Source organism: Artemia sp. Qi Xiang Cuo, chromosome 18 (assembly GCF_049724085.1).
Source record: "Artemia sp. Qi Xiang Cuo chromosome 18, ASM4972408v1, whole genome shotgun sequence".
Classification (NCBI taxonomy): Eukaryota; Metazoa; Arthropoda; class Branchiopoda; order Anostraca; family Artemiidae; genus Artemia; species Artemia sp. Qi Xiang Cuo.
Window position 1 is genome coordinate 24,852,725 of NC_142811.1, and position 27,168 is coordinate 24,879,892.

General features: G+C 35.0%; 1 protein-coding gene across 2 annotated transcripts in view; it reads right to left on the minus strand.

Annotated features, from left to right (window-relative positions):
* LOC148941357 (SH2 domain-containing protein 3A) overlaps window positions 1–27,168 on the minus strand; it is a 69,203-nt gene that overhangs the window by 17,963 nt on the left and 24,072 nt on the right. For both annotated transcript variants that reach the window (XM_089103974.1, XM_089103973.1), the window contains exons 2-6: window positions 19,999–20,049; window positions 16,755–16,940; window positions 10,777–11,062; window positions 9,037–9,377; window positions 6,469–6,704 (exon numbers count right to left, since the gene is read on the minus strand). In XM_089103974.1, the coding sequence (XP_088960100.1) occupies window positions 6,469–6,704; window positions 9,037–9,377; window positions 10,777–11,062; window positions 16,755–16,940; window positions 19,999–20,049 (1,100 nt within the window). The remainder of the gene's footprint in view (window positions 1–6,468; window positions 6,705–9,036; window positions 9,378–10,776; window positions 11,063–16,754; window positions 16,941–19,998; window positions 20,050–27,168) is intronic.

The window sequence follows — 27,168 nt, forward strand, 5'->3', positions numbered from 1 at the left end:
TAAGAATCCTAGCTCTGAAAAGTCCAAAAAGCAAACTACACCTCCCAAATCAGGTTTCGTGAAATATACTAATTACATCCTTTTTTGAATCTGAGAATTACGGCTCACTGAGCCCTTCAAAAGCCGGCCTATATAAATCGGCCTAGTTTCTTATTTTTAGGCGTTTCTGTTCTTTTCTGGTTTTAATCTGCATTGTGCACGCCTTATTTGATGCATTTAAAGTATTAACGGTATTTTTTATCTTTCCATATCCTTTTACGATAGCTGGTATTTATCACACACCCAGAAAAAACAGCCCACGGAAAATAACCCCCACGGAAAATATCCCTGAGAAAAGACATGGGAAAATACCCCCTCCCTCCACCGAAAGATATGGTAAACATGATCTTTAATTTATGCATAATAAAGCAATGTATCTTTTTCTTAAAATCACCCCCCTTACTTTTCACGCGAAGAAACATTGTGTTTTCACATTACAATGATGGCGATAGACTTGAGGCATGGTCCCCTCTTCCTTTCGTCAATGTCCTCAATATATTGGTAGATCTTAATTTGAAAATAACGAGATTTCACCGGTTCTCCAAAATAGCACATTGCGTCTGCGCCTAATTATTACAATTGCCTCAAAGTGTTTTAATTTTGACGGAGAAACAGTTCCTTTTGACTTTGGCTGCTGCGTTCGTAAACACAGAGGGGAACAGGTGACAGCTAATTATAGGCCTCGTGCCGGAGAGCCTTGTGTCAAAACCAGGTTCGGTTAATAACAACAGTGACGGAAGTCAATGATCGCTTTTAGCTAGGATATAGACACTTAATATTGCATAAATTTAACGAAAGAAAATTATTTCTTTTTGCTAGAATTAAGGTCGTAAACAGAGGGGGAAGGATGGATGGTGTTTACGTAACGAAAAAAGAGCGTATTTTACACTTTTCATCGAGTATAAACATCATATAGGGGCGTTTGTATAGGGGGGGGGGGGGTTAAACCGAAAATAGTAGAGGGTGACCACGGAAAAAAATTTTAATTTTAAAAAAAAAAAATAAAACAAAACATAAAATGCTAATTGTTGCTGCCAACGCTTCAATTTAAAAAAAAATTTAATATGTTCTATCCATTGTGTCACAATACTTTCTGATAATTGAATGGGGGCACATGGAGGGCCTTTGGGGCACAGGGAGGGCCTTTGGGGGTCCGGAGGGACATTTGGGGACCGGTGGGCCTTTGGGGCACAGGGAGGGCCGTTGGGGGTCCGGAGGGACATTTTGGGACCGGTGGAGGGCCTTTGAGACCCCGTTGGTCCTTTGGGAGCTCGATGGGCCTTTGGGGGGGGGGGCACTGGGCGGGCCTTTGGGGGCCTGGGGGGCATTTGGGGACGGGTGGAGGGCCTTTGGGTCCCCGTTGGTCCTTGGGGAGCTCGATGGGCCTTTGGGGGGCCCGGGGATGGCCTTTGGGGGTCTGGGTGGGCCTTTGGGGCGCCGGTGGCCCTTTGGAAGCTTGGGGGGCCTTTGAGGGTCCGGGGGGACAGTTGGGGGCCTGGGGACATTTGGGGACCGGTGGAGGGCCTTTGGGAGCTTGGGGGGCTTTTGAGGACCGGGGGCTTCCTTCGGGGTTGGGGTAGGAGGATTGGAACCCTTTGGGGTTGGGTTAGAGGACCTCACAACACTGTTCAAATGAAACTTGTGTATTATAACGACCACACTCAAATTCTCTTCTAAAATCTCTTCAAAAATCTTCTTTTAAAATGTCTCTATCTGTTTTGCCGAAATAGTTCCATAACCTGTCTAAAACGGTTTCGCCCAAATAATCACTAAACGCAAATTCAGCGTGTTCCTTTGTTATTGGCATCTCTGCGCTAACGGATTTCAAATTAATATGAAACCTTTTCGCGCGCTAAAACAATTCATCGCTAAGATGTTTCTTGCCTAATTGTTTCCATGGCCTTTGGTTATTAATATCCTTTGGAGTTCGACCAGTAGAACTGTTCCCGAGGCAAAGACATTAATGATTTGGATCTATTCCTGGAGAAATGTTTCTAGGCGAAAATTTTTAAAGTCTGACAGATGATGTCATTGATTGATTGATCTGTCAAGAAAGGGGAAATTAATTTGTTGTTTCTAAGGGGAATTATTGATTCACGATAGGTGAATTGAGGTCAACAGCACAGGTGTTCTGACTCGTGACAGCACCACGTGGTTTATGGTTTTCTCAGTGAGAAAGTTCCTGTTTTTCAAATTCTCAGTGAGAAAACCATAAAACAGACATGAATTGCTGTTGACATCCATAAATGTGACAAAGTTCATGTTTTTCAAATTCTCACTGACAAAAACCATAAAGCATCCATAATTTGATGTTGACATCCTAGAAAAACATCAAATAAATCGACCCACACACATAACCATCCATGAAACAGACATGAATTGCTGTTGACATCCATAAATGTGACAATGTTCATGTTTTTCAAATTCTCACTGACAAAAACCATAAAACATCCATAATTTGATGTTGACATCCGAGAAAAACATCAAATAAATCGAACAACACACATATCCATCCATGAAAACAACCATAAATGTGACAAAATTCATGGTTTTTCAAGTGAGAAAATTCCTGTTTTTTCATTCACACTTAGAAAACAATAAACCATGTGGTGATCGTCGAACCTCCTGACCCCTCTCTACTCGCAGTAGATTTTAGACTTTTACAGTGAAAGAAGGAGGCAAAACTCAAACTCTTCTTTGTAGTGATTTTGTTCGTTTCAGGCTTGATTTGCATATTCAATTTAAGTTTCACTCGTTTTAAGATTTTATTTACTCATTTATATTAGTAGCTAATGTTTGTTTGGTTGCATTGATTGTTTATTTAATTTCTGTTCGTTTTGAGTTTCATTTATACTTCAATAGCCAATTTTTTGTTTCGTTTTAAGCTTGATTTTCGTATTCAATCTAAGCATTAGTCACTTTAAGATCTATTTATTCATTTATATTGTTAATTATTGTATGTTTTTTCTACGATTGTTTATTTAATTTCTGTTCGTTTTGGGTTTCATTTATTCTTTAATAGTAATTTCTGGTCGTTTTGCGTTGGAATTTTAACAGATATTTTTATCTGCTGAGCTTAAGTTTAAAATGGCCTTTACTTTTCTTTGAAAAACTTATTTTTCGGAAAGTTTTTTTTTAATTAATTTTTGTTCGTTTTTGATTGCAAAAAGTTGCATTTTTTTCAGAATTCCATATTTCAAAATCAAAATTTCTTTAAAAAATCAAATCTTCATGAAAGTATCAAAACTGGTATTAAAGTAACAATATTAAAGTGGAAAAAGTTTGCCCCCTTTGAAATGAGCACCCTTTGAAGTTTATACGACGACCCCTTCTATATGAAGTGTGTCTGGGAAAAAAAATAAATGGAGTGTGGGGGTAGGTTAGCTGCCCTCCGATCACTTTTTACTCTTAAAAACTGAATTACAACTTTCAATTTCCAATCAAATGAACCTTCTAGGAAGTTTACACGAGCATCCCTTCCATAGCAACCATATATGCCTCCCCCCCCCCGGCCTAACTTACAACGCCTACCCTCAGGCCCTGGGGGGCTGGGTTGACACCGGAGTTTTTTTTTATCTGAACATTGAACTTATTTTATCAAAATGTCTATCTCAAAATTTTTATATTATGCATTTAGGGCGTGGTGGGGGGGGGGGAGGGAACTAGTTACCCTCCAGTCTCTTTTTACTCTTAAAAAGTAAACGAGAACTTTCAATTTCCAATAAAATGAACCCTCTCTGAAGTTTATACAAGCGTCCCTTCCATAAAAACAATATATACCCCAAGAGCATTGCGTACAACGCTTGCCTCCGGGCCATGGGGGGTTGCGTCGACGCAGGAGTTTATCTTATCTGACCGTTGAATTATTTTTAATGAAATGGCTATTTTAAAAAATTTGTCGGATTGTCTTGGGGAAAATAGGGTGGTTGGGGGAGGGGGCTAGTTGCCCTCAGATATCTTTTGACTCTTAAAAAGTGAACTAGAAGTTTCAATTTACAATCAAATGAGCCCTCTCTGAAGTTTATACGAGGATCCCTTTCATGAGAACCACACACACCCCCAGGACAACACTTATAACGCCTACCCCCTGGGCCCTGGGGGATAGTGTTGACAGCGTAGTTTTTTTTATCTAATTTTTGAACTATTCTTAAAAAACTGGATATCTCAAAATTTGTAGCGGATGGGTTTGCAGAAAAAAGGCATGGGGGAAGCTAGTTGCCCTTAAATCTCTTGACTCTTAACAAGTGAACTAGAACTTTCAATTTCCAATCAAATGAGATCTTTATGAAGTTTATACGAGCATCCCTTTATAAGAACCATACCTGCCCTTAGGGCATAACTTAGAACGCCTTCTCCCAGGCCCTGGGAGACACTGGAGTTTTTCTTTTCCGACCTTTGAACTATTTAATTTTTAACAAAATGTCCATCTCAAAATTTTCATCAGATGGGTTTGGAGAAAGAAGGCGTGGGGGAGGGCTGTGTCGACCCCGGAATTTTCGTTATATGGTCTTTGAACTATTTTTTTAAAAAGATGACTATCTCAAAGTTTTTATCAGATGGGTTTGAGAAAAAGTGCGCGGAGGGGGGAGTGATAGGTGTCCTCCAATCTCTTTTGAATCTTAAAAAGTAAACTAGAACTTTCAATTTTCAATCGAATAAGCCCTCTTTGAAGTTTATACGAGCATCCCTTCCATAAGGAGCATATATGCCCCCAGGACATGTCTTAAAACACCTGCCCCCGGGCCCTGGGGGTTTGTGTCGACACTGAAGTTTTTGTTATATGATCGTTGAACTATTTTTAACAAAATAGCTATCTCAAAATTTTTATCGGATACGTTTAGGAAAAATGGCCATGGGGGGCTGATTACCCTCCAATTTCTTTTGTCGCTTAAAAAGTGAACTAGAACTTTAAATTTCCAATCAAATGAGCCCTCTCTGAAGTTTATACGAGCATTCCTTCCATAAGAGCCATATATGCCCCCAGGGCATAACTAATAACCCTTACCCTGAAGAGCTTGGGAGGGAGTGTCATCCTCAAAAATATAATTTCCAGAACTTTCAACTACGTTCATCAAAATGGCTATCTCAAAATTTTGACTGGATGTGTTTAGGGAAATGCTAGGCGTGAAAGGGGTGTTAGTTGCCTTCCATTCACTTTCGACCATTAAAAAGGGCACTAGCCATTTAAATTTCCAATCAAACGATCTTTTTCCGAATTTTCTATAATAAAGATTTCTATAAAAACCTTATATGTCGCCCGGGCAAAGATTACTACCTGTACTCTGAGGGCTCTGAGGGGGAGGGTCCGCATCCTCAAAAAAATAATTTCCAGAATTTTCAACCCCGCTGAACAAAATAGTTGTCTCAAAACTCTGATTGGATGTGTTTGGGGAAAAGGTGGGCTTGAGAGGGTGGTTAGTTGCCCTCCAATCACTTTCGAGTATTAAAAAGGGCACTATCCCTTTGAATTTCCAACCGAATGGTCCCTTTTTGAAGTTTCTACGACAAAGCCTTCTATAAAAAGCTTATATGTCCCCAGAGCACAACTTACAACCCTTGCCCTGAGGGCTGTGGGGGAGTGTCCTCCTCAAAAACATAATTTCTATCTGGAAATCAACTACGTAGAACAAAATGGCCATCTCAAAGTTTTGATTGGATGTGTTTGGGGAAATGATAGGCGTAGAAGGGGTGTTCTTTGCCTTCCAATCACTTTTGACCCTTAAAAAGGACACTAGTACTCTTGATTTCCAATCGAATGAGTCCTCTTTGAAGTTTTTACGACGACCCCTTCCATATGAAGTGCCTCTAGGAAAAAAAAGTAATTAATAGATAAAAAATAAAACACTAGAGCCACATGGCCTTTACTATAGGCAACGCTATAGCGTTGCCTCTGAAAGATTCAGTGTGGCAACCAAGGAGAGAATTTATGCCACAAGAAAAATCTTAATAATCGTGTAACAACCAAAAGAAAGATCGTAGAAAATCGTGATTTTCAAGTGTGAATAGACCAAAGTGGCGCACGGGGGGGGGGGGAGGGAGTTCACTTTGACTTACTTAGCCCTTTAACCTAACATAACAATACAGTTTACCGTAATGTCACACGCCATTTTAGCTTATTTCCTAGCTGGGAGATAAGAATCGAAACTATCTTGGGAGGACTGCAGGTGTGTGGCTTTTTTAATACCCCTAGTTCTTCTCAATATTTTAGGTTGTTTGATTATTTTTGGCAGAATCTGCCAAAATGGACATCTGATGTCCAAAAAACTATGACCGTCGGAAAGAAGGAGAGTCATTACCACCAGCCCTAATCGAAACAGTACTCGTGTTGTCCGTTGGAGCTCCCTTTTATAATATTTCTAATTGCTTTCACTTGCATCATAAGGGCCAGGTTTCTATAAAAAAAATTTTTTGTTCTAATTTCATAGTTACCTAGACATTAAATGTCGTCGATACTGGCCACCTTGTGGCAGGAGGATCAATTCCAAACCATCAAATACAGGGGACTCTTTACTCTCTTCAAGTAATCCAAACTCACCGAAGTCGACCAAAGTAAGATTAAGAGCGATAAAACGAGGATTAAGGCTCTCAATATACTGGAAGACATCTTCAAGTAACGTGGGGTTGAAATCAGCTTCAGTTAAAACGTTTTCAATTACTTCGTTTTCCTGAAAAATAAATAAGCATCCAGTAATATACTGGAAATATACTTCCAGTAATATACTGGAAATATATTTCCAGTAACATACTGGAAGTGAAATTAATAACAAGTGTTGGGACTGTTGGTCCGGTTTGTTTCAGATGAATGTCCTTCCTTGTTTCTTTTTTTTGGGTTCTTTAATTAGTTCCTTTTCTCCTTTGTAGTAATTACTAATTTTTTCTTAATTTTGGCTCGGTCATTTTTTCCTTCTTTAAATGAGTAGGTTGTTAAAAACCCCGAGGTTTGAATTGCGCAGTTAGAGATGATTCACCGTAGTTAAAAGCTACTTTAGATATCAAATCTGGTTCGAATTGTTGGGGGTGAAAGAAGGGGCATAAAGCCGAGTCATTTGAAGTAAGGTGGTAACTGGTAAGCATTCGAATTGGCAGGAATAATTCGCCCACCGCCGCTGCAAACACGCGGTTGAGCGGTCTAGGGGAGGAAAAGATTATTATTTTGTGGATAAGTCTGATATACGTGTGATCTTGAATACAGTAAGCTTTTTTGTATTATATAATCTTTGACTTTTTAGCCTATGTGGAGTCCAAAGAGATAGTTAGAAATATTAGTGGTAACCCAGGATGGGTCCCCTTGGCCTTAGAGTTTGGCCACCTGACCGTTCGATCACGTTATCATACCCTGGGGCAGGGTATATTGTAAATTGGGTATTAACAAACCCTATATTTGCAGAACTGTTGCGGGCATCCCATGATAATATTTGGCACCGCCAGGTGCTTTCCCCTCCAGTAAGTGGTGTAACACCATTTTTGCACCAACAGGTGGTGATACCCGTACCTTACCACCCGAATAACAAGCAAAACTTCATATCATTTAATCACTTGCAGAAGGAAAACATCGTCGGGAACGCTCTAAAATGTGGGAGAATACATTTATTTTGCTTGAGAGTGCTATTTTCACAAACTAAACCACTAATATCTAAAAATCTTAATTACTATGCGTTTAAAAATACTCACAAGTTCTTTTCAAACATATTTAAATAATTGCATAATGTTTATATTAATACAAGTAATATCGAGAATGATCAATTTACACATAAAACAACATGTATCGCTTTTTTAGTTCTATTATCCATTTAAAACTAAATTGGTTATTTTCAGTAATTTTTATAGTATGTTAAGGGCCACAAGACAACAAAATCAATGATAACAGAATCTTTTTCTTATGCGGATATTTTTCCTCCTAGTAATTTTTCTCCTAGTAAAGAATCTCTTATATACGCCACGTCTTGCTTGATGAGTAAATGATCTGCTACAGTATTAATACCTATATAAACAAAAGATATGATTTCAGTAGGATTCATAATCTGATAATGTTAACACTATTAAATATATAGTGTTATTTTCAGAATTTACAAAAATATACATATAAGCAACAATGAAATGATTACAGCGTATGTACAAGCACCGTGCTTAGATATAGTTAGAAAAGTACAAGCTTAGGAACAGTCAATTTCCTAGCTGCAAAAACTGAATAGTCTCTAGAGCTTATGGAAGATTTACTGAATCACGTCAACAAATCTTCAATTTTACTCCTCCAACAACGTACAACAAAAGAAGCAATTTATTTAAAGTATTCCAAAAAAAAAAAAAATAAAGAACATTTAATTTCACAGCTGTTGCAAACTTATTCAAAGGTCAAACTTAATAATTACGAAATCAAGTACGCAAGGAGAAACGAAGACAATAACATGAACCCTACAGGTTAGGTTCATTATGTGTAGTATTGTAGCACGTTCATCAGGGTTGCCATCTGTATCCCGAAGGTTCTATTTTTGAAGTAATTTTTTTTACTGAAGGACCAAAAAATGTTGTGTAGCACGTACATTTGGGATATTGTAGAACTTTAGGAACTGACCGTGGTGGTAACCCTGCCCTAAAGATAAACCTTTGTGGAAATACCCTTTTTTGACCCCTCCCCCCCCCCCCCCCACCCAAGGAACTAAAAACTAAAAATTGTACAAAAATATTTGATCAAATTTTGAAACTTGTCGTAATTGAAGATGAGATTTTTTATTCATATTCCTAGGGTACCGGAGTTAGAAAGGTATATGGCCAATTTTAAATCCGAATGGTACAAAATTGGCAGCAAAGCACTCATTTTAAAGAGAGCCTTCAGGGTGTTAATTCTCTATTCAACCAAATATCAGTGTTATAATGTGCACGAGAAAAAATCAATTTTGTTACTATTGTTGTTACCTTTATGAGAGCTAATAAAGTACCTTATATATAAAAACGAACTATTTTCAATAAAAGTATTCTAAAATTAACAAAATATCTTACTTTATTTACGCTTGGATTCTTGTCATAAGATAGGTCCATATTGTCTGAATGAAAATTTAAATCTCGGTCAGATCCTGACTGATATACCACTCGGCTGTTTGGTGGCAAATCATCAATTCTTGGGTTTTCCTCCTGCAATGTAGACATACTAGCCTTGCTTCCATGACGGATTCCCAGTGCTGTAAGACTATCTTTGTCTTCTAGTGATGTATTCAAGTTAGCTTCATCAGATTGACTGCTGGTTCTTAGGCCCTCCTTATCAATTTCCACAAGATTGTTCACCAAATCTTCTAAGCTTTCAGATAGTATCTCACTGTCACCATCACTACTTTCAGAATCTTCTGTGAAAAAAAAAAACAACTGAAGACGAGTTGTGTTAAAATGTTTAAAACCAATAAATACTCTGGAATCACCAACAAAACCGATTATGAAGAATAAAGCAAAAGAATAGGTTTTATCCCCCTTATAGTATAAAAATAAGATTAAAATCCCCTAAACAATCTTTTGAGTAAATGCAGCTTCCTGGACCAAGAATAAATTATTTTTCAGAGATTATAATTTTCTATAGCTATTTCCAATGAATAGAAAAGAGGAAATCAGTCATAATTAGCAATAAACTTCTTTTAATGGACAAAAAGATGGTTGACTTGAAACTCTTCCAACATTTAACTAGTTAGCAGCACTGCTACTATATAATATTTGCCCAAACCTCAAATACAATCACCTAATGCAAAACTTAAGTACTGAAGGAGCCATAAAAATTTCACCTAACCGAGATAATTAAATCAAATACGCTTATTTTAGTTAGATATTCTTTTGTCCAATTTTTGATAATTTTGATTGTTTTTCATGAACTTTTTATGATGATACAGTTTTAGTATCTGTGAATTACAAAAACGGAAAAAAAAGCAGTAAAAGAGTAGTTAGTTTTTCGATTCCCCAGGCGGGCTTCTTTAGATCTAAAGACTGGGCAGCAGCTTTCAAGGTTACAGCAGCAGCTTACAGCAGCTTAAAAACAGAGTTGCCGGTTACTAATTTCAGTGCTCACAAAAATCAACTCAGGAATATAGATGGGACGATAGTCCCTGTAAGCGTACAGGGCAAGAGTGGGATCAGTACTTGTTAAAAGCATTAAGCTAGGAAAACAGAAGTCAAAAGTAGAGATTAAAGAAAACAGGGACAAATTTATGTTTGTGTATTACTCCACCCTCCCTTCACCTCAAAACTGAAAATATAAAGCTATAAAAATTAAAATTTATTTTATCCAAAAAGTTCCCATCATTGACTAATGTAGAGGAAGAAACTATAATACCATCTTTTTCACTTACTGGTTTCCCAAGGTGCTGCTATATCAAACTTAGAAGCTCCTGGGTCCAAAAATGGGTATGTTGCTACTCAAAGTTAATATTCTCAAGGAGCGCCGACCTGGGTACCAAAGGCCCAACTTTAGGCAGAATCCCAAAGGCCGGACTATATTTCTTATTTTTAACTAGTATTGCTACCAGGAAAGTGCAGGTGCTATTTTTGTGGAAGGGAGCATGTATTCATTATTATGACGTGACAACTTATTTTACGGAGAAGAAACAGAAAAAAAGAAGACGGAACTTCCCAAAGTTATTGTTTAACCAAATCATTGTTTAGGCCTATAGATTCCTTGATATTCTCTGTCAGGAATTGTTTTTCCTGTCAATGGGAGAATAAGTTGAAGAACTTCTTATGCAATTCGAAATGTGGTCTTACCTTGTGAATCTTCTTCTGGGAGATCTAAGAGTTCTGAATAATCGGAGTAATTGTTTTTGGCAATTACTGTCGGATGTTTCTTTTTCTTTTTATTACGATTTTTTTCAGCTGCCCTTGTCAATGCTGTAGCTCTGCCGATAGGCCTTGCTATAATTGCTTGACTAATCGCAGATAGAGGTTTTGATGCAGTCTTGTAAGAAGTGATTAAGTCCGATACTGTGTCAAAACTTTCTTCCTCTAAACAGTATTTTGTAACTTCGTTGATGGTGCCAGGATAAAACAGTATCTGAATAAAAAAGATGTTGTGACAATACACAATTTAAGAACATTTAGTGTCTTTTGTATATTACGTAATATAGGAGATGGAATTGCTGAAAATACAGAAAAGTGAGCATTGGCCTTTTCAAGTTTGTTGCCTTTGCATCTGAATGTTAGATAAAGCATGATATACTTAAATTTAAAATTTCAACCAAAACTGAATATTTCATATAAAACGCGATAAAATCACGAACTTAGTATTTGATATTTGTCTTAAATCTTAAAACCAAACTTTGAGCCAGAAGACAAAATCCCAAATGAAGAAGCCATATTTTCTCCCGGGAGAAGCCTTTTTTACCAATTGTGACTAAAATATCTAAAATTAATCGACGAGTACCTTAATAAAAGAGGCGTTATGACAATAGAAAATTTAAGAGCATTTAGCCCCCTGTATATACAGAAAAAAGAGCATTGATCTTTTGATCAGTTGACATTTTAATCTTCGATCATCTCAAAATTTTAATCGAATTATCCTTAAAATATAAAAAACAAATAACGTTCTAATTGTAAACATTTTGGTTGCAATTTGTAAATAGCTTCTTTCGGAAGGAAATACTGCTCCTTCATTTAAAATTTTGCCTTCTGGCTCAAATTTTGGTGTTAAAAAATCTTTCCTAACTTATATTTATGGCGCAAGTTTAAAAGCATGTGGTTCCAAATGATGTTATAAAATACATAAAAAAATTTAATACTAAAATAATTTTTGTTCTAAAAATAATTTATCCCCTAAATTTCAATTAAATGACATTACCCACCTCCTAATCTTCCTGCTTTCACTCAGGGGCAAAGAAGTTTCTTTTATCCCAAAAATAAATTTAATGAGTTGCCTGTTTTAGGTTGTCTCTGTATGCAAATTATATATTTGAAAATTGTGCAAATTATGTATAATTTATGTTTTCAATTTTTTTTTCTTCTGTTCGTTCATTTTCCCTTTTTAGTAATTTAATTTCTAGGGTTAGGTAGCTTGGTATGAGGGTATCTAACAATTGTCATTCAATATCCTAGTCTGACTTTTTCAGCTTAATCTCCTTTCCTGGCAATATTTCCATGCTTTTTTTCTTTTAATAAATGTATCTCTATATATCTATGATTGATTAGAAAAAACATTTGGTGTGTCATTAGAAAAAAAGTGGACACATATGTACACGGGAAGGGTAGAGGTCCCAGAATGTTACTTAAACCTTTTGTGGGATTTTTTTTAATGATGTTGTATAGACATTGGTTATTAAATACTTTTGAAAATATTTGAAGTTTTATCCGCTGCGTCGTGACTCGGGTTTAGATAAGATGTTCCTTAGATGAGACGTTACTTGGGTCATAATAGCTAAACTGAACAAACTGTTTGAATCGCTACCAGATTTGCGGATCTGCAGCATTCCCTTGAAATACTCTTTTTGTTTCAGTTTTGTTGACGATGTCTTGTCAGTTTGGGGACATGGGCATGATTCTCTAAGGAATGTTTTGGTGCAGTTGAACACTTTTGAATCAAATCATCAATTTACATTAGAGAGAGAGTGAGAATTTATTTAAAAAAAAATACAAAAACTTTGGATCGACTTTATAACGCAGTATCCCTTCCCCATTTCCTGTATCTAAGCCCGTTTTGGAGAATGTTTCCCGAGCCAGAGAAAAGAAAGCTCAGATCCGCGTTTTTTAAGTATGCGAAGTTCTTGTAGCGGCTCCCGCCGTGGACAAGAAATTCGCACCTTGTTAAGAATTTTAAAATTGCGGACCCGACGCCAGCTATAATTGAACAAATTAAATGGTACAACGAGAAAGTTTCTTCCCACCCTTGGTACCGTTTGCTAGGGCAGTAAATTGCTGTCCATTTAATTTTGTTTGCACATCTGATTTAGTCTTTTTACCGTCTTCTGTCATATTTAGACTAGTTGATTGAGTCCGTTGATTTTGAATTTAAGTTATCAAGTATTTTGCTATAGGTTAGGTTAGTTGGCTTGGAGTTATTAATCATATTGCTTATGTTTCTTCAGTACTTGGAAGTTTAAAAAGTAAAATTTCTTACATACCTGCAGTACAGTGTATAATTGAGTTTTTGTTTCTCGTCTTTGTAATTTGTTCGATTATGTGTAATGTGTTTTTTGTGTGCGTTTTTTTTTCTTTTTTAGTGATACTCCGTCTTTTGTACCTCTTCTTGACGGGTAATAAACAAATAAATAAATAAATAGAATAAAAAACAATAGAAGAAAGAAAAATTTGCCAAAAAGCCTTATGGCTTGTGCGGCCATTCTCGAAACTACAACCCGAAACTCGAAACTTATCAACTGTTATTTTGGGATTCCCCAAAACAACAAAAAACAAAACAAAAAACAAGAAAAAAAAATCACCTCTTGAAACCCTGTACTATACTAATCTAATGTAACAACACTATTGTATACAATTTCGTTACTTTAAGTACATATATATATATATATATATATATATATATATATATATATATATATATATATATATATATATATATATATATATATATATATATATATATATATATATATATATATATATATATATATATATATATATATATATATATATATATATATATATATATATATATATATATATATATATATATATATATATATATATATATAACTACAACTCGAAACTACAACCTCGAAACTACATATTCTCGAAACTACAACCCGAAACTCGAAACTTATCAATTGTTGTTTTGGGATTCCCCAAAAACAATAAAATATATATATATATATATATATATATATATATATATATATATATATATATATATATATATATATATATATATATATATATATATATATATATATATATATATATATATATATATATATATATATATATATATATATATATATATATATATATATATATATATATATATATATATATATATATATATATATATATATATATATATATATATATATATATATATATATATATATATATATATATATATATATATATATATATATATTTAGTCTTTTTACCGTCTTCTGTCATATTTAGACTAGTTTTTTTAAGTCCGTTGATTTTGAATTTAAGTTATCAAGTATTTTGCTGTAGGTTGGGTTAGTTGGCTTGGAGTTATTAATCATATTGCTTGTGTTTCTTCAGTACTTGGGAGTTTAAAAAGTAAAATTTCTTACATACCTGCAGTACAGTGTATAATTGAGTTTTTGTTTCTCGTCTTTGTAATTTGTTCGATTATGTGTAATGTTTTTCTTACCCTGTTTCTTAAAGGAGACCTTGGACTGTAGTCTTTTACAAGTTATGGGACAGTCCAAATGATAAAATTTTGGCTAAGGGTTGTACAGTTACCCAGTGATACGCTACTGAAGGCTGTATATGATGAGTTACTTCAGCTACATAGGAAAAGATCTTGGCCTTTTAAAGTTAAAGAGGTACTGGATAAGACAGGTTTTTCTTTCGCTTGGAATGATGGCCTTGGACCAACTAGTCAACAATTACAGTTGGACAAGGAAATCAAGCGAGTGCTGGAGGACCAGAAGATACAGAAATGGGGTGAGGAGATTAAGAATTCGGAAACTTTAAAGTATTATAATGAGGTTAAGATAATTTACGGTCAGGAATTTTACTTTAAGTTAAATTTACCGTCTAGATACCTTACATATTGGATGCAGCTACGATCTAATTGCCTTCCGATTCGTTCGAGATTAAAAGTTTTTGAGAGGAGCAAAAGTGTCCCGGACGGCAGGTTTGCTTGCCCTCTTTGCCAAGAAGAGGAGAAGAATTTGGAGCATTGTCTGAGTCGTTGTCGAGGTCTTTTGGGGGTAAGGGAAAATTTATTTGGGAATGATGGAGTGCTGCTTCCTGATGCCTTGAAAAGAACCTCGTCCAACTTTATTTGTCTAGTGGGAAGATATCTTGATGAGTTTTTTGCAAAAAGAAGAGAGTAGTTTTTATTATTTTTTTTTATTATTATTATTATTGTGTCGAGTGCTGTAATTTGTTAATCTTGTATGTTATTTGTGTACCTTGCCATATTTTGGCTTGAAATACACGTTATCTTATCTTATACATTGTATGTACTTTGAGAAACTAAGTCTCATCCACTGTTACACCAAGATATTTCACAGACGGTACACTCTCAATACGGTAAGATCCCACATTTAATTCCTTTAACGAAGGATAATAATCTAGAAATCTAGAAAAATAGTTAGTAATTCACTTTCTGTTCTTACTTTCACCGTAAGACATGCATCATCCGCAAACAGCAATAAAGCTTGATTAGGGCCCCGTTGTTATTGGGCTGGAAGATTAGAGCTGGAAGATTAAGGGAAGCTTCCTTTTTCAGATGGTTTAATTTTAAAAAATAATCCTGATATTGAATTTTTCCATCTGTTGGAAACCCACCCAAAATAATCGTTATCTGCATTTCTCGTCAAACTGTCAAAGAGGGGGTAGCAATCCCTTTAGTCGATTGACTTCTAAATATCAGTTTACATAATCAAGTAGCCTCTGAATTATGTTAAAGCTGTTCTATTCTGTAATCATTATCCCATTAAACTTATTGAGAATGTAATATATAGAAAATTAAAAAATTTTAACAAGAAATTAATGAACTCATCCCCCTTTTTTTAGTTATTCCTACAACTGATAACAAAACCTTTACCACTTAACCATAATCTAAAGGTTGAACTTTTTTTTTCATTTCTGGAAAAAAATAAAACTAACCCCAAACTGGGTAGTGATATTGTCTCGTGTTCTTGTGGGCAGTTTTAAATTGGCAGAACACGTCAACAGCTGAGAGAACAACTACATATACATAAGATTTCAATAGAGGAATCTCTGAGATGTGAAAAAAAAACATGATGATTTTGATTCTGCCTTGGCCCTCCACATTTTTGAAAATCTCGATCATTTATTTCTTTTTGAAGAGGCAACTTTAATATCCATAGCAAGTGGCTTAACACATTGTTTTAGGGAGGCAATTGAAATTTAAAAAATAAAACATACCTTGTTTTAAATATATATTATGGAGATATTCTTATAAACCCAGTTTACAATAACTTAATATTAAATATTCAGACAACATTTTCCACAGTTTAAATCAAAATAATCTGGCCGCACTATTAATATAAATCAAGTCAGTAGGCAAGCTATGTTAGGCGCTAAGCAGAGAATTCTTACCCAATCTAATTTGCAAATAGTCTTTCATTTATTCTGGCTTGGTTTTTGTTTGTTTGATTCAGTGTTTCTTCTGCTCTGTTGGAGTTTACTTTCAAAAAGGTAGCTTTTTTTTAGCACTGAAGACGGCTTGGCGGATGTCCTTGCCGAAATATCTGCTTTTGTGCTTTTCGTTTCTTTTCTGTCTATTGGACGATAATACCCTGGTTTCCCGATATTTTTTTTCATCTAAATGAAGTCCAGTAAAGGAATTCAATCACTATAGCACGGTGCATATGACAGAAAGCAGGACGAAGCAGGATGTTTTTGATATTAATTTTCTCTTAATACTGGAGTATCTAAGTATAGTCCAATAGAGTAATTCAATTACTATACCACGAGGCAGGACAAAGCAGAGTGTCTGTTATTCTCACCTTTTTCTTATATTTATTTTTATTGTAAATGAAAATGGAGTATCGTTTAAGAAACTATTCAACCAATTAAAACAGAAACTAATTGCTTACCTTCCTAACGATGTAATGGAGATTTTGACTTTTCCATCGACAACTCACAACGAAATGAGGATCTACTGAAGATGTACCTGTTACTCTTACTAAGAAGTCTCCGTCATTTTTCAGCAGTTCTTCTGCTGCGGTCCGTGGTAAGCTTCCGTGAAACCATGGCCATGATCTGGGATCATCTTTTGACAACTGAAGTTCAAAATTAAAGTATCTTAGAAGTGTTTTAGACAATTATGGAAGTAGTTCTTTATATTTTGCAATCATATAGTTGAACCTTAATAGGTTTTTGGAATTTTGCATTTTCACCTTGCAGATGAAAATGGAAATGCAGATGAAATCGATTGCAAATTTCTTTATTGGAAATTTTTTCGCACATATAAAATAAATTTAGGGACCACATTATTTTTACATACTATAGTAAAACGATTCATACAAAACTGAAAGAATAACCCATTTTCCTCCTTTTGAATTGTTAAAGCCCTCACACATTTGAAGTTATAATCCAGATGTGATATTTTAGGAAATATTGATAATACACAGTCTTAGAAGTGAAAAGTTAAATTTTTCTTTAAATTTTTACTAGTATGCTTTAACCATTATTGTAATGAGTTTGTATGACAATCTTCTACGCTATTTAACTATCTATTTATTTAAAAAAAACTGAAGAAATACTTTTATTTAGGTATTTGTCTCTTCTTATTTTATTTCAACTTCTACTAAGTGAAAATTAAAAAGAAATTAAACTCGGTTTCAAGTGAAACAGTTCAGTTTCAATTATTCATAGAAGCTTAGATAAATCGGAGTTCATAAATAACAATATAAACACTAAGACAGAGGCATAACTGACGAGCCACAAGTTACAGAGCAGTTGGGAAAGTCCAGTCAAGATGTAAACAGGACAGAAACTAAATATCAAATGTTATACAAATATACAAATAACATATAATTCACCCACGAAGCAAGACTTGTGATTGGGTGGATAACATTTAAATGACATATCGATAAGATGAAAAAAAGAGTGATAGTTCCTCACTATAGTCCAGACGAGAAAGCTAATGGTGAATGTACTAACTGTTGAATATATAGGAAACCCAATGTGTCTAAAGCTCATAATTTGAATATAATATATTTCTACTCGTTTTCCTAAGACAAACTGAATTACTAGAATTTTTGTTCTATCGTCTAAGTTATTTAAAGCTACTGAAAAAAACAGAACGGAAACGGCAAAACAGGATTAGGAGTAGATAAGTCTTTAAACTTAAGAAAATAAAATATTAATTAATAACCAGTTTTGCAATTTCGTGTCGGATAAACTGTGAAGCAATTACTTTTGCTAGTTTTCAGTTTTAACGTCACTCCTGACTTCTATCAGAAACACTTTGTTTCAAAAAGATTAATTTCTGCCTGTTTTGGGTTTTTTGAATATACACAATAAATCTTGCAAAAAGACCTTTGCAAAAACTTTTCAAATTCAGGGAGACAGTGACCTCCTCTTGCCTCCAAATGACAGGAATATGTTTAATGTCAATACCAGTAACCAGTTCATTCGCGCCTTGATGGGGCAAGGAAACAAAACTTTTATTTCGAAAAAATTCACTTGATTACAATTTTCGACAATCTTGCGATGCCTCAGTATCCCGCTAGCACATAAAAAAACGAAAAACATCAGCTTTCCATGCTCTTTTTCAAAGTTCCTCGCTGTTTACGCAAAACTTTGACTTTTCTTTTAAGAACGACTGCTGAAACACAAGTCTGTCGAATTGGAATAACAAGCGTTTTAAAAGCACTAAAAAGCTTCATTGTAACGATCGATTTGTTGAGTAGGGGGGCAGCCTCCCTAATATATGGAGTAATTTCTGTTCGTTTTAAGTTTTAATACTGCTCCTTTCATCTGAAAAGCTTGTTTTGTTTTTGTATTTATCCTATAGGATTTAATTATATATTTTATCACTTTTAATTCTTAAATTTGTGTTTTTTTGGGGCTGGGGTTTGAGTGATCATAGAAGGCTAAAATCAAATTACTTTGCTTGTTATTTGAAATAAGGAGTTCTATACATCTTGAATTTCCTAGATTCTGACTCGGAGTTTCACTCCCTGTTATTGAGATTAAATTAAAAAAAAAGGTGCCCCTCAAAGGTACTTCATAATGGAAAACATTCTAATTTACACCTGATGGACGCGTTCTAGGTTGCAAGCGGTGAACTGGTGACCTGTACTATAGTTGTTGGCTGGGACGTCACGTACAGAGGGAGGAGGACGCCCCTCAATGATTTCAGGCATTCGGATAAAAAATTGAGTTGATAAAACAGTGGCGCAAAGCCCAACTATTTTACTAGCTTCTGTTTTTTTTCTTTTTTTTATTAGGGTAAATCGTCTGATGGAAACATATTACGTAAAATCAATCAAAGAAGATCAGTCTGAGTCAGTGAAAAAAAATAAGTAATTTAGTATCACTTTCATAAACATCAGTCGGCAGAAATGACCAGCCACTCGGTAAATCCATTCCCCCCACCCCCATACATTATGACTAGTGACGCCAAAAAAGTACGAGTAATTGCTCGAACTTCTTTGTCCTAGCCTGTTAGTCTTTGCACTTCCATCACAGCGCAGCCCTTTCTACAGTTGTAACTAATTTCATATTTTCAATTCATTTTCTATAACCTAAATCTTACCCTGCTATGATAATTTACACCAAAAATAGCAGAAAATAACTATGAAAATAAAGTGTAAACCTGCCTATATTTTGGAATATAGCTAGAATTTTCCAAAATTCCTTCTTTTAATCATTATTTTTATTTGTCATGCATTCTCTGTACCTGCATAATTTTGTATGTGTGGAGAGTTTTCCACAGGGGGAATATTAAAATAAGGAAAATTTTCCTGGGTGAATTTTCCACGATGGAGAATTTCTTAGGTAGGGGTGAGGATTTCCACGGGAAGTTTTCCACGGGAGTTAATTTCCCGGAAGAAACTTTCTAGGAGGGAATACGCCGGACCCTTTACAGTGATGGGACCATCCTAAAGCTTTTCTATTGGCCAAATCAAATGCCTTTTCAAAGTTTGCAAAACTGAGGACTAAAGAGATTTAATTATGTCTTAAGAGATTACGAGAGAGATTACTAACGAGATTACGTTGCTGTCTTAAGAAAATCAAGCTTAATTGACAATTTTCCTACCTATTATCATTTACCTAAAACTTTCAAATAAAAAATAAATAAAATCAACTTGGCCAAACCTAGTGACTTACAGCTTTCAGTTCCCAGGCAAGTAATTGCAGTTCTTTGTTTCTCTCCTTCACCTAAAAAGTAACAAAGAACAATTAAAATAAATTAAATCGAGACAGTTCGCAAATCCAAACAATCCGCATCCTATTGTAGAGCTAGACCTGATTCCTTCCTTATGCAAATAGCTGCTTCTGTATCAAGGGGCCCCAGGCCACCTCATGAAACTTTATATTTCAAACGTAATTCCCACACATAAGTCCCCACGCCTCCAAAACCAATACTTGCAAACGTGCCTAGAATAGAGGTAACTGATATCCAATAGGGCTTATTTGTGTTCTTTTTCTAATTGTTTCACTTTAATTGTTTCAAACCCCATTAATTTTACCTTTAACCCTCCTCAAGAAAAGCTACAGTTGCATTAGGTATTGTCAAGTTTCAACTTATTCTTGTGTTTCCTCGTAATTTCTATTAATCTCTATATTACGATTTAAAGACTCAAATTATTCTAGCTGGTAACTGTGTAGTTTATCTTCTCTTCGCAACTAAAAAAAACAATAATAACAACATTTTCACCTAACTACATTCAGTAAATGTTTATTTATTTGATTTTCAGAGTCGTTTTGAGTTAAACTGAATTCCGTCCCAACTAAGGACAAAGTATAGGCTCTAAACAAAGTTTGTAGATTTTTTTTAATTGATAATATTTGACAGTATGAACCAACTGTTAATGAGAAATATGAGAAAAAATGACTTGTAAAATAAGTATAATTTTGTATTTAGCCTGCGGCTATGTCTAGACTTGTTACATTGTTGAACTTAGGATTCTAATGATCTTTTTTTTTTTTTTTATGCAAATGAATAATTTATGCAAATACCATGCTCTTGACGCCAAGTGTTTATCGATAAATGTGTGGAGAAAAGTCAATATATGGGCAAAGTTGATGACAGTGCTCCATTTAATTACTCCAGCTTTTATTCCTGCCTTATCTCCCTAAATTACGATCAAATAGATAATTAAATCTTAAAACGAGTGAAACTTAATTTGAATATGCAAATTTTCGACATAACACCATTAATCATGTGATTTTTCTTAGACCAAACTACCGTTCTATGCCGAACAAACAAACTTTCAAATGGGAATAAATCCACTTATTTAGATATTAAAAAAAAAAGACAGGTACAAAAGTCCAGATATTTCGATCACATGTACAGCGACCATCTTAGTAGAGATTAAATTAAAAAAACAATTTTTTTTTAACTGAAGGTAAGGAGCGACATTAAAACTTAAAACGAACAGAAATTATTCCGTATATGAAAGGGGCTGTCCCCACCTTAACGCCTCGCTCTTTACGCTAAAGTTTGACTTTCTCACAACTCTATTTTTTTTTAAACAATGAAAAACTTTAGCGTAAAGAGCGAGGCGTTGAGGAGGGGACAGCCCCTTTCATATACGGAATAATTTCTGTTCGTTGTAAGTTTTAATGTCGCTCCTTACTTTCAGTTAAAAAAACTTTTAACTGAAACTGTTTTTGTTTTATTTAATTTTTGAACGTTTTTGAATAAATGCAGGTTTTGATCTTGGCTCACAGTACATGAATAATTAAAACAAAATTTTCATATTAATTTACTTTTATTTGGTTAAATAGCTTTCTCGAAACTTGTTTCATTTTATTTACGAACGTTTTTATTAGTAATAAATATACGTAACTTACAATTAACTTACGTAACGAACTTCTATATTCATATATTTTTAATACGTATATTAGGGGGTTCTCCCCCTAGTCAACACCTTGCTCTTTGAGCGAAAGTTCGAATTTTGTTCCAATTCTTTAAAAATGACCGCTTAATCACAAAGGACTTTACTTATAATAAATAGCTATTATGAAATTACTTAAAAAATCTCTGGCTTAAAGAGTGAGGTATTGACTAGGAGGTGAACCCAATCCTATATGTAATATTTTATGTTTGTTTAAAGTTTTGATGTTGCTACTGTTGCAGTTGAAAAACTTGTTTTTTATTATTATTTAATTTCTGATCTTTTTTTAAATAATGCTGGGAAGTCCGGCGTCCCCTTCATAGCAATGTCCCTTCCCTCATGAAAACTTCCTTCATGGAAAGATCCTCTTACACAACCCCCGACCCCAGGCACGTACGCAGGAATTTGTATCGGGGGGGGGGCAAATCCTTCAAACCCATTATTCTGTGAGAAAAATCAGAAAATTATGGGAAAGTGAAAAAAATCGTGAGATTTCGGGGGGGCCCAGGCCCGGAGGCCTCCCTCCCTGCGTATGTCCCTGGCCCACCCCCCCCCCCACAACCACGAAAAATCTCCCCTGAAAACATCTGCACTGTATACTTCCCAATAACCAATACTATATGTTAACATTGGGTAAAGTTCATAGCTTTCCGCCCTCCTCCCTGGAACTTCGGGGGATTAAGTCATCCTAAAAGACATACTTATAATATTTTCGAACATGTTGAACAAAATGGCTATCTCAAAATTTTGATCAGGTGGCATTGGGAAAACAATGAGCGTGGGAGGGGGCCTAGTTGCCCTCAATTTTTTTTCACTTAAAAAGGGCACTAGAACTTTGAATTTCCATTCCAATGAGCCCTACCACGATATTCTAGCACCACTGGGTAGATACGATCACCCCTGGGGAAAAAAAATTCAAATAAACACGCACCCGTGATCTTTCTTCTGGCAAAAAATGCAAAATTCCACATTTTTGTAGATAGGAGCTTGAAACCTCTGCAGTAGGGTTCTCTGATACGCGGAATATGATGGTGTGATTTTCATTAAGGTTCTATAACTTTTAGGGGGTCTTTCCCCCTTTTTTCGAAAATCAGCCAAATTTTCTCAGGTAACTTGTGATGGGTAGGATTAAAATTGATGAAACTTATAAACTAAAATTTATGAAACTTTTCTTTAGTATTTGTCTTTTTGTATATGGCTTTAATTGGCTTTAAATACAGATTATTATTATTATTATATATTTGAAATCAGCATTAAAATTCGATTCTTTTGATGCATCTATTTGTATCAAAATACCGTTTTCTAGAGTTTCGGTTACCATTGAGCCGGATCCCAATAACCAATACTATATGTTAACATTGGGTAAAGTTCATAGCTTTCAGTTCTCCTCCTGGGGGCTTCGAGGGATTAAGTCATCCTTAAAGACATAGTTATAATATCTTCGACTACGCTGAACAAAATGGTTATCTAAAAATTTTGACTGGGTGACTTTGGGAAAAAAATTAGTGTGGGAGAGGGCCTAGTTGCCCTCTATTTTTATTTGGTCACTTAAAAAGGGCACTAGAAATTTTAATTTTCGTTCCAATGAGCCCCCCCACAATATTCTAGGACCACTGGGCCGATACGATAACCCCTAGGGAAAAAACAACAAATAAACACGTATCCGTGATCTTTCTTCTGGCAAAAAAATGGAAAATTCCACGTTTTTGCAAATATGAGCTTGAAACCTCTACAGTTGGATTCTCTGATACGCTTAATATGATGGTTGGATTTTCATTAAGGTTCTATATATTTTAGGGGGTCTTTCCCCCTTTTTTCGAAAATCATCCAGGTTTTCTGAGGAGCGTAAATTTTGATAAGTAAGATTAAACATGATGAAACTTATATATTTGAAATCAGAATTAAAATCTGATTCTTCTGATGTATCTATTGATATCAAAATTCCGTTTTTTAGAGTTTCGGTTACCATTGAGCCGGGTCGCTACTTACTTACAGTTTGTTACCACGAACTGCTTGATACTGAAATAATACAATTAAAACTAGCATATTTATATACAACAAAATAAACAACTTTCTGGGTCATTCAGAAAATAATGAACTTCCGGACTATTCATTAGATTGTTTTCAGAGAGTGTTCATTGACAAAGTTTATTCAAAGCTCTTGATGTAAATTTTCTTCTTTATTCTTGCCCAAATGTAAAACAACTTTCCCATGAAGGTGGCAAAGCCTTCCGTGTCTTCTAATTGCGAACCCAATGTTGAGTTTATAGTTGTTTAATGGGTTGGTCTCATTTCCTTATATATACAACGTATTTTCGACGTAACACCTTTAATTACGTAGGTGATGTTTTCTTAGACCACACTGCCGTTCTATGCCGGACAAATAAACTTTCAAATGGGGATAAATCCATTTATTTAGATAGTTAAAAAAACAGGTACAAAAGTCCAGATATTTCGATCACATTTACTGCGACCGTTTCCAGTAGAAATATTAGAATAATAAGTTAATAATAAACTAAAATAGTAAATTAAAACAATGAAATTGTTCAGTAGAATGGAATTGTGTATTTTTTTGCTAGAAGAAAAATCACGGACGCGTGTTTATTTGTTTTGTTGTTGTTGTTTTTTCTTGGAGTTATCGTATCAAATCAAGGGTCCTAGAACATTTGGAGAGGGCTCATCCGAACGGAAGTTAAAAGTAATACTGCCCTTTATAAATGATCTAAAAAATTGGAGGGCAGCTAGCCCCCTCCCACGCCTCTTTTTCCCAAAAATTGTCTCATCAAAATTTTGAAGGAGCCATTTTCTTCAGCATAATTGGAAGGTTCAATAACTGTGTCTTTGGAAATAACATGACTCACCACATCCCCTGGGGAAAGGTCTTTACCCCCAATCAAAATTATTCCTTGGAAAATACCACCCTTTTCACAGAAAATTACTCCGAAAATGTCCCCAGTCCCCAGTGTTCCCCAGTAACAAAAATACTACATGTGAACGATATGAGCAAATTGTGTAGCTTACAGCCCTCTTTCTAGGGGCTCTAGAGGATCAAGTCATCACCAAAAGCACATTTATTGGACCTTTCGACTATGCCGAATCAAATGGGTGTCTTAAAATTTCAATGTCCTTGGGGGAAAATGGACGTGGGAGAGGGACTAGGAGCCCTCCAATCTTTTTCGTCACTTAAAAAGGCACTAGAACTTTTGATTCCCATTAAAACAAGCTGTCTTTCGATGTAGAAGGACCATTGGCTCGATACAATCATCCCTGAAAAGAACAAAAAAAACAAAGAAAAAAAAAACAGATAAATGGCATCCGTGATCTTTCTTCTGCCGAAAAATACGAAATTCCACGTTTTTGAAAATAGGAACTTGAAACTTCTACAGTAGGGTTTTCTGATATGTTGAATCCGACGGTGTAATTTTCATTAAGAACGCTTGGATTTATGGTGGTGTTTTCCTCCTTTTCCAAAGATCAGGCAAATTTTCTCAGGCTCGTACCTTTTGATGGATGACATTAAACTTAATGAATTTGGAATCAGCATAAAAAGACAATTTTTTTTTATCTATCTTTTACCGTCAATGTTCAAAATCTGGTTAATGTCGACATTCACCGGCGAATAACCGAAATTCCTTTTTTTTCTGCTTGGATTCAATTGCTTTGCGAGTCGACATTTTCAGTCTTACACAAGCTATGATGGTAAAAGCTAAAGTTAGGTTCGGTTAGGTTATGTTAATTTAGGTTAGGTTAGGCTAGATAAGGTTAGGTTAAACTAGGTTATAAATATCAGAAATGGGTTAAAAACCTGACTTAACCTAGCCAAACCTAACCTAAGCTGTCATCATCAAACCTTGCATTAAACTGAAGAAGTTGACTGGCAACGCTGAGTAAAAACAAGGAGAAAAAGAAGTATTTCGGATAGTCACCGCTGAATGTCGGCATTCACGAATTTAGTATATTCACGATAACATATCTGTTGTTATCAAATTTCTGGTTCTTAAAGTTTCGGCAACTATTGGGCCAAGTCACCCCTTACTTACAGTTCGTTACCATGAACTGTTTGATATCTAAAACCTTGATAGGTCAATTTTCGGCAAAATTTTCGAATTTCTTATGTGAAGGATACCTAAGATAAATATGGAGCAGGGAGTTAAACCCTAGCCTCCCTTTCTTTAGAGAAATGTATTTTCATGTTACCTGTGGCAAAATTCATTTGCTCTGATTCAGTTCAAAAATATGTTGCTCAAGTCTGTTAAAGCTTCGTAAAGTTTGCAATGGGATAATTTCATTTCAACAGAAATCTCATCAACCCGGCTGAGGTAGCCTTTTGCAACAAAATTTGGTTAAATCGGGATACTAATAATGGACTTCCAGCTACATCTTTTGTAAGAAATATAAAATTTATGAACTTTTTAGGGTGAAAACGTAAACCCTTATTCTGCATTGTTCTATAAAGCGCGTATTCTCTATTTTACTCCATTATTTTTTTTAACTCACTTAAATACTTTGATTTCATTTAAAAAGCAAACAAACAAACTATAAAAGACATTATTGAACTTTTTTACTCTGCTTATTGCTGTAGGCAAAATAAGACAATATCAGGGACAACTCTTGCTTGTTGATTCTCTCATGAAATAGTTCCATCTCTCTTTTTGCCTCATTTTCTTATCATATTTTCAACTCAGAGCATCAATCAGGCAGTGCGTGAGGCCAAATTCTCACGAAGCCTCAGGTTTCTAGGGTTCATTGAACACTAGGGTTTGTCGAAGAAACATTTCTGCTACTTTACTTATCTCCTTTTTGTCTGACTTCCTTTAAATAAAATTTACTTTTAGGTGTTTAATGGTCTTTTTTATCGGCCAGTATTTTCTTTGCTTCCTCCTCTTTCTTGCTTTCTGCTCTTCTTAACTTTCTATCCTCCCTTCATCCTACTTAGTACACTCAGCTTCAGGGTGCAACTTGTAAGCTCTGGCAACCTTCAGCCCCAAAGGCAGTGGTTCTTTTAGTCATATTGGAACTAACTCAGACTTGATCTGAAACTTATTTAAAGCATCAGAGACTACTTAATCGGGTGTTTAGCAATTTCTGTGCCATGTGATTACACACAAGCACGGTTGCCATCGCTGGTGATTTATCACCAGATCTGGTGATTTTCCATCCTCCTGGTGATTTTCTTGAATCTGGTGATTTTCGTTTTTAATCTGGTGATCTCTGGCAATTTTCATTTAATTTGGTGATTTTTTACAAAATTGGTTGACATTCCATTTATGATTTGTTTCGCTGTCTTACTGAGGTGAAATAATCAGTGACTTTCACATTTTATGTCTTGTTTTTATTTGTTATTTCTAAAGAGTGGCGTTATTTCGCACTTCTGTGTATCTTTTTAGCTTGGCAATCGGCTTCCCCATAGTTACAAATTTTAATTTATAAATACATA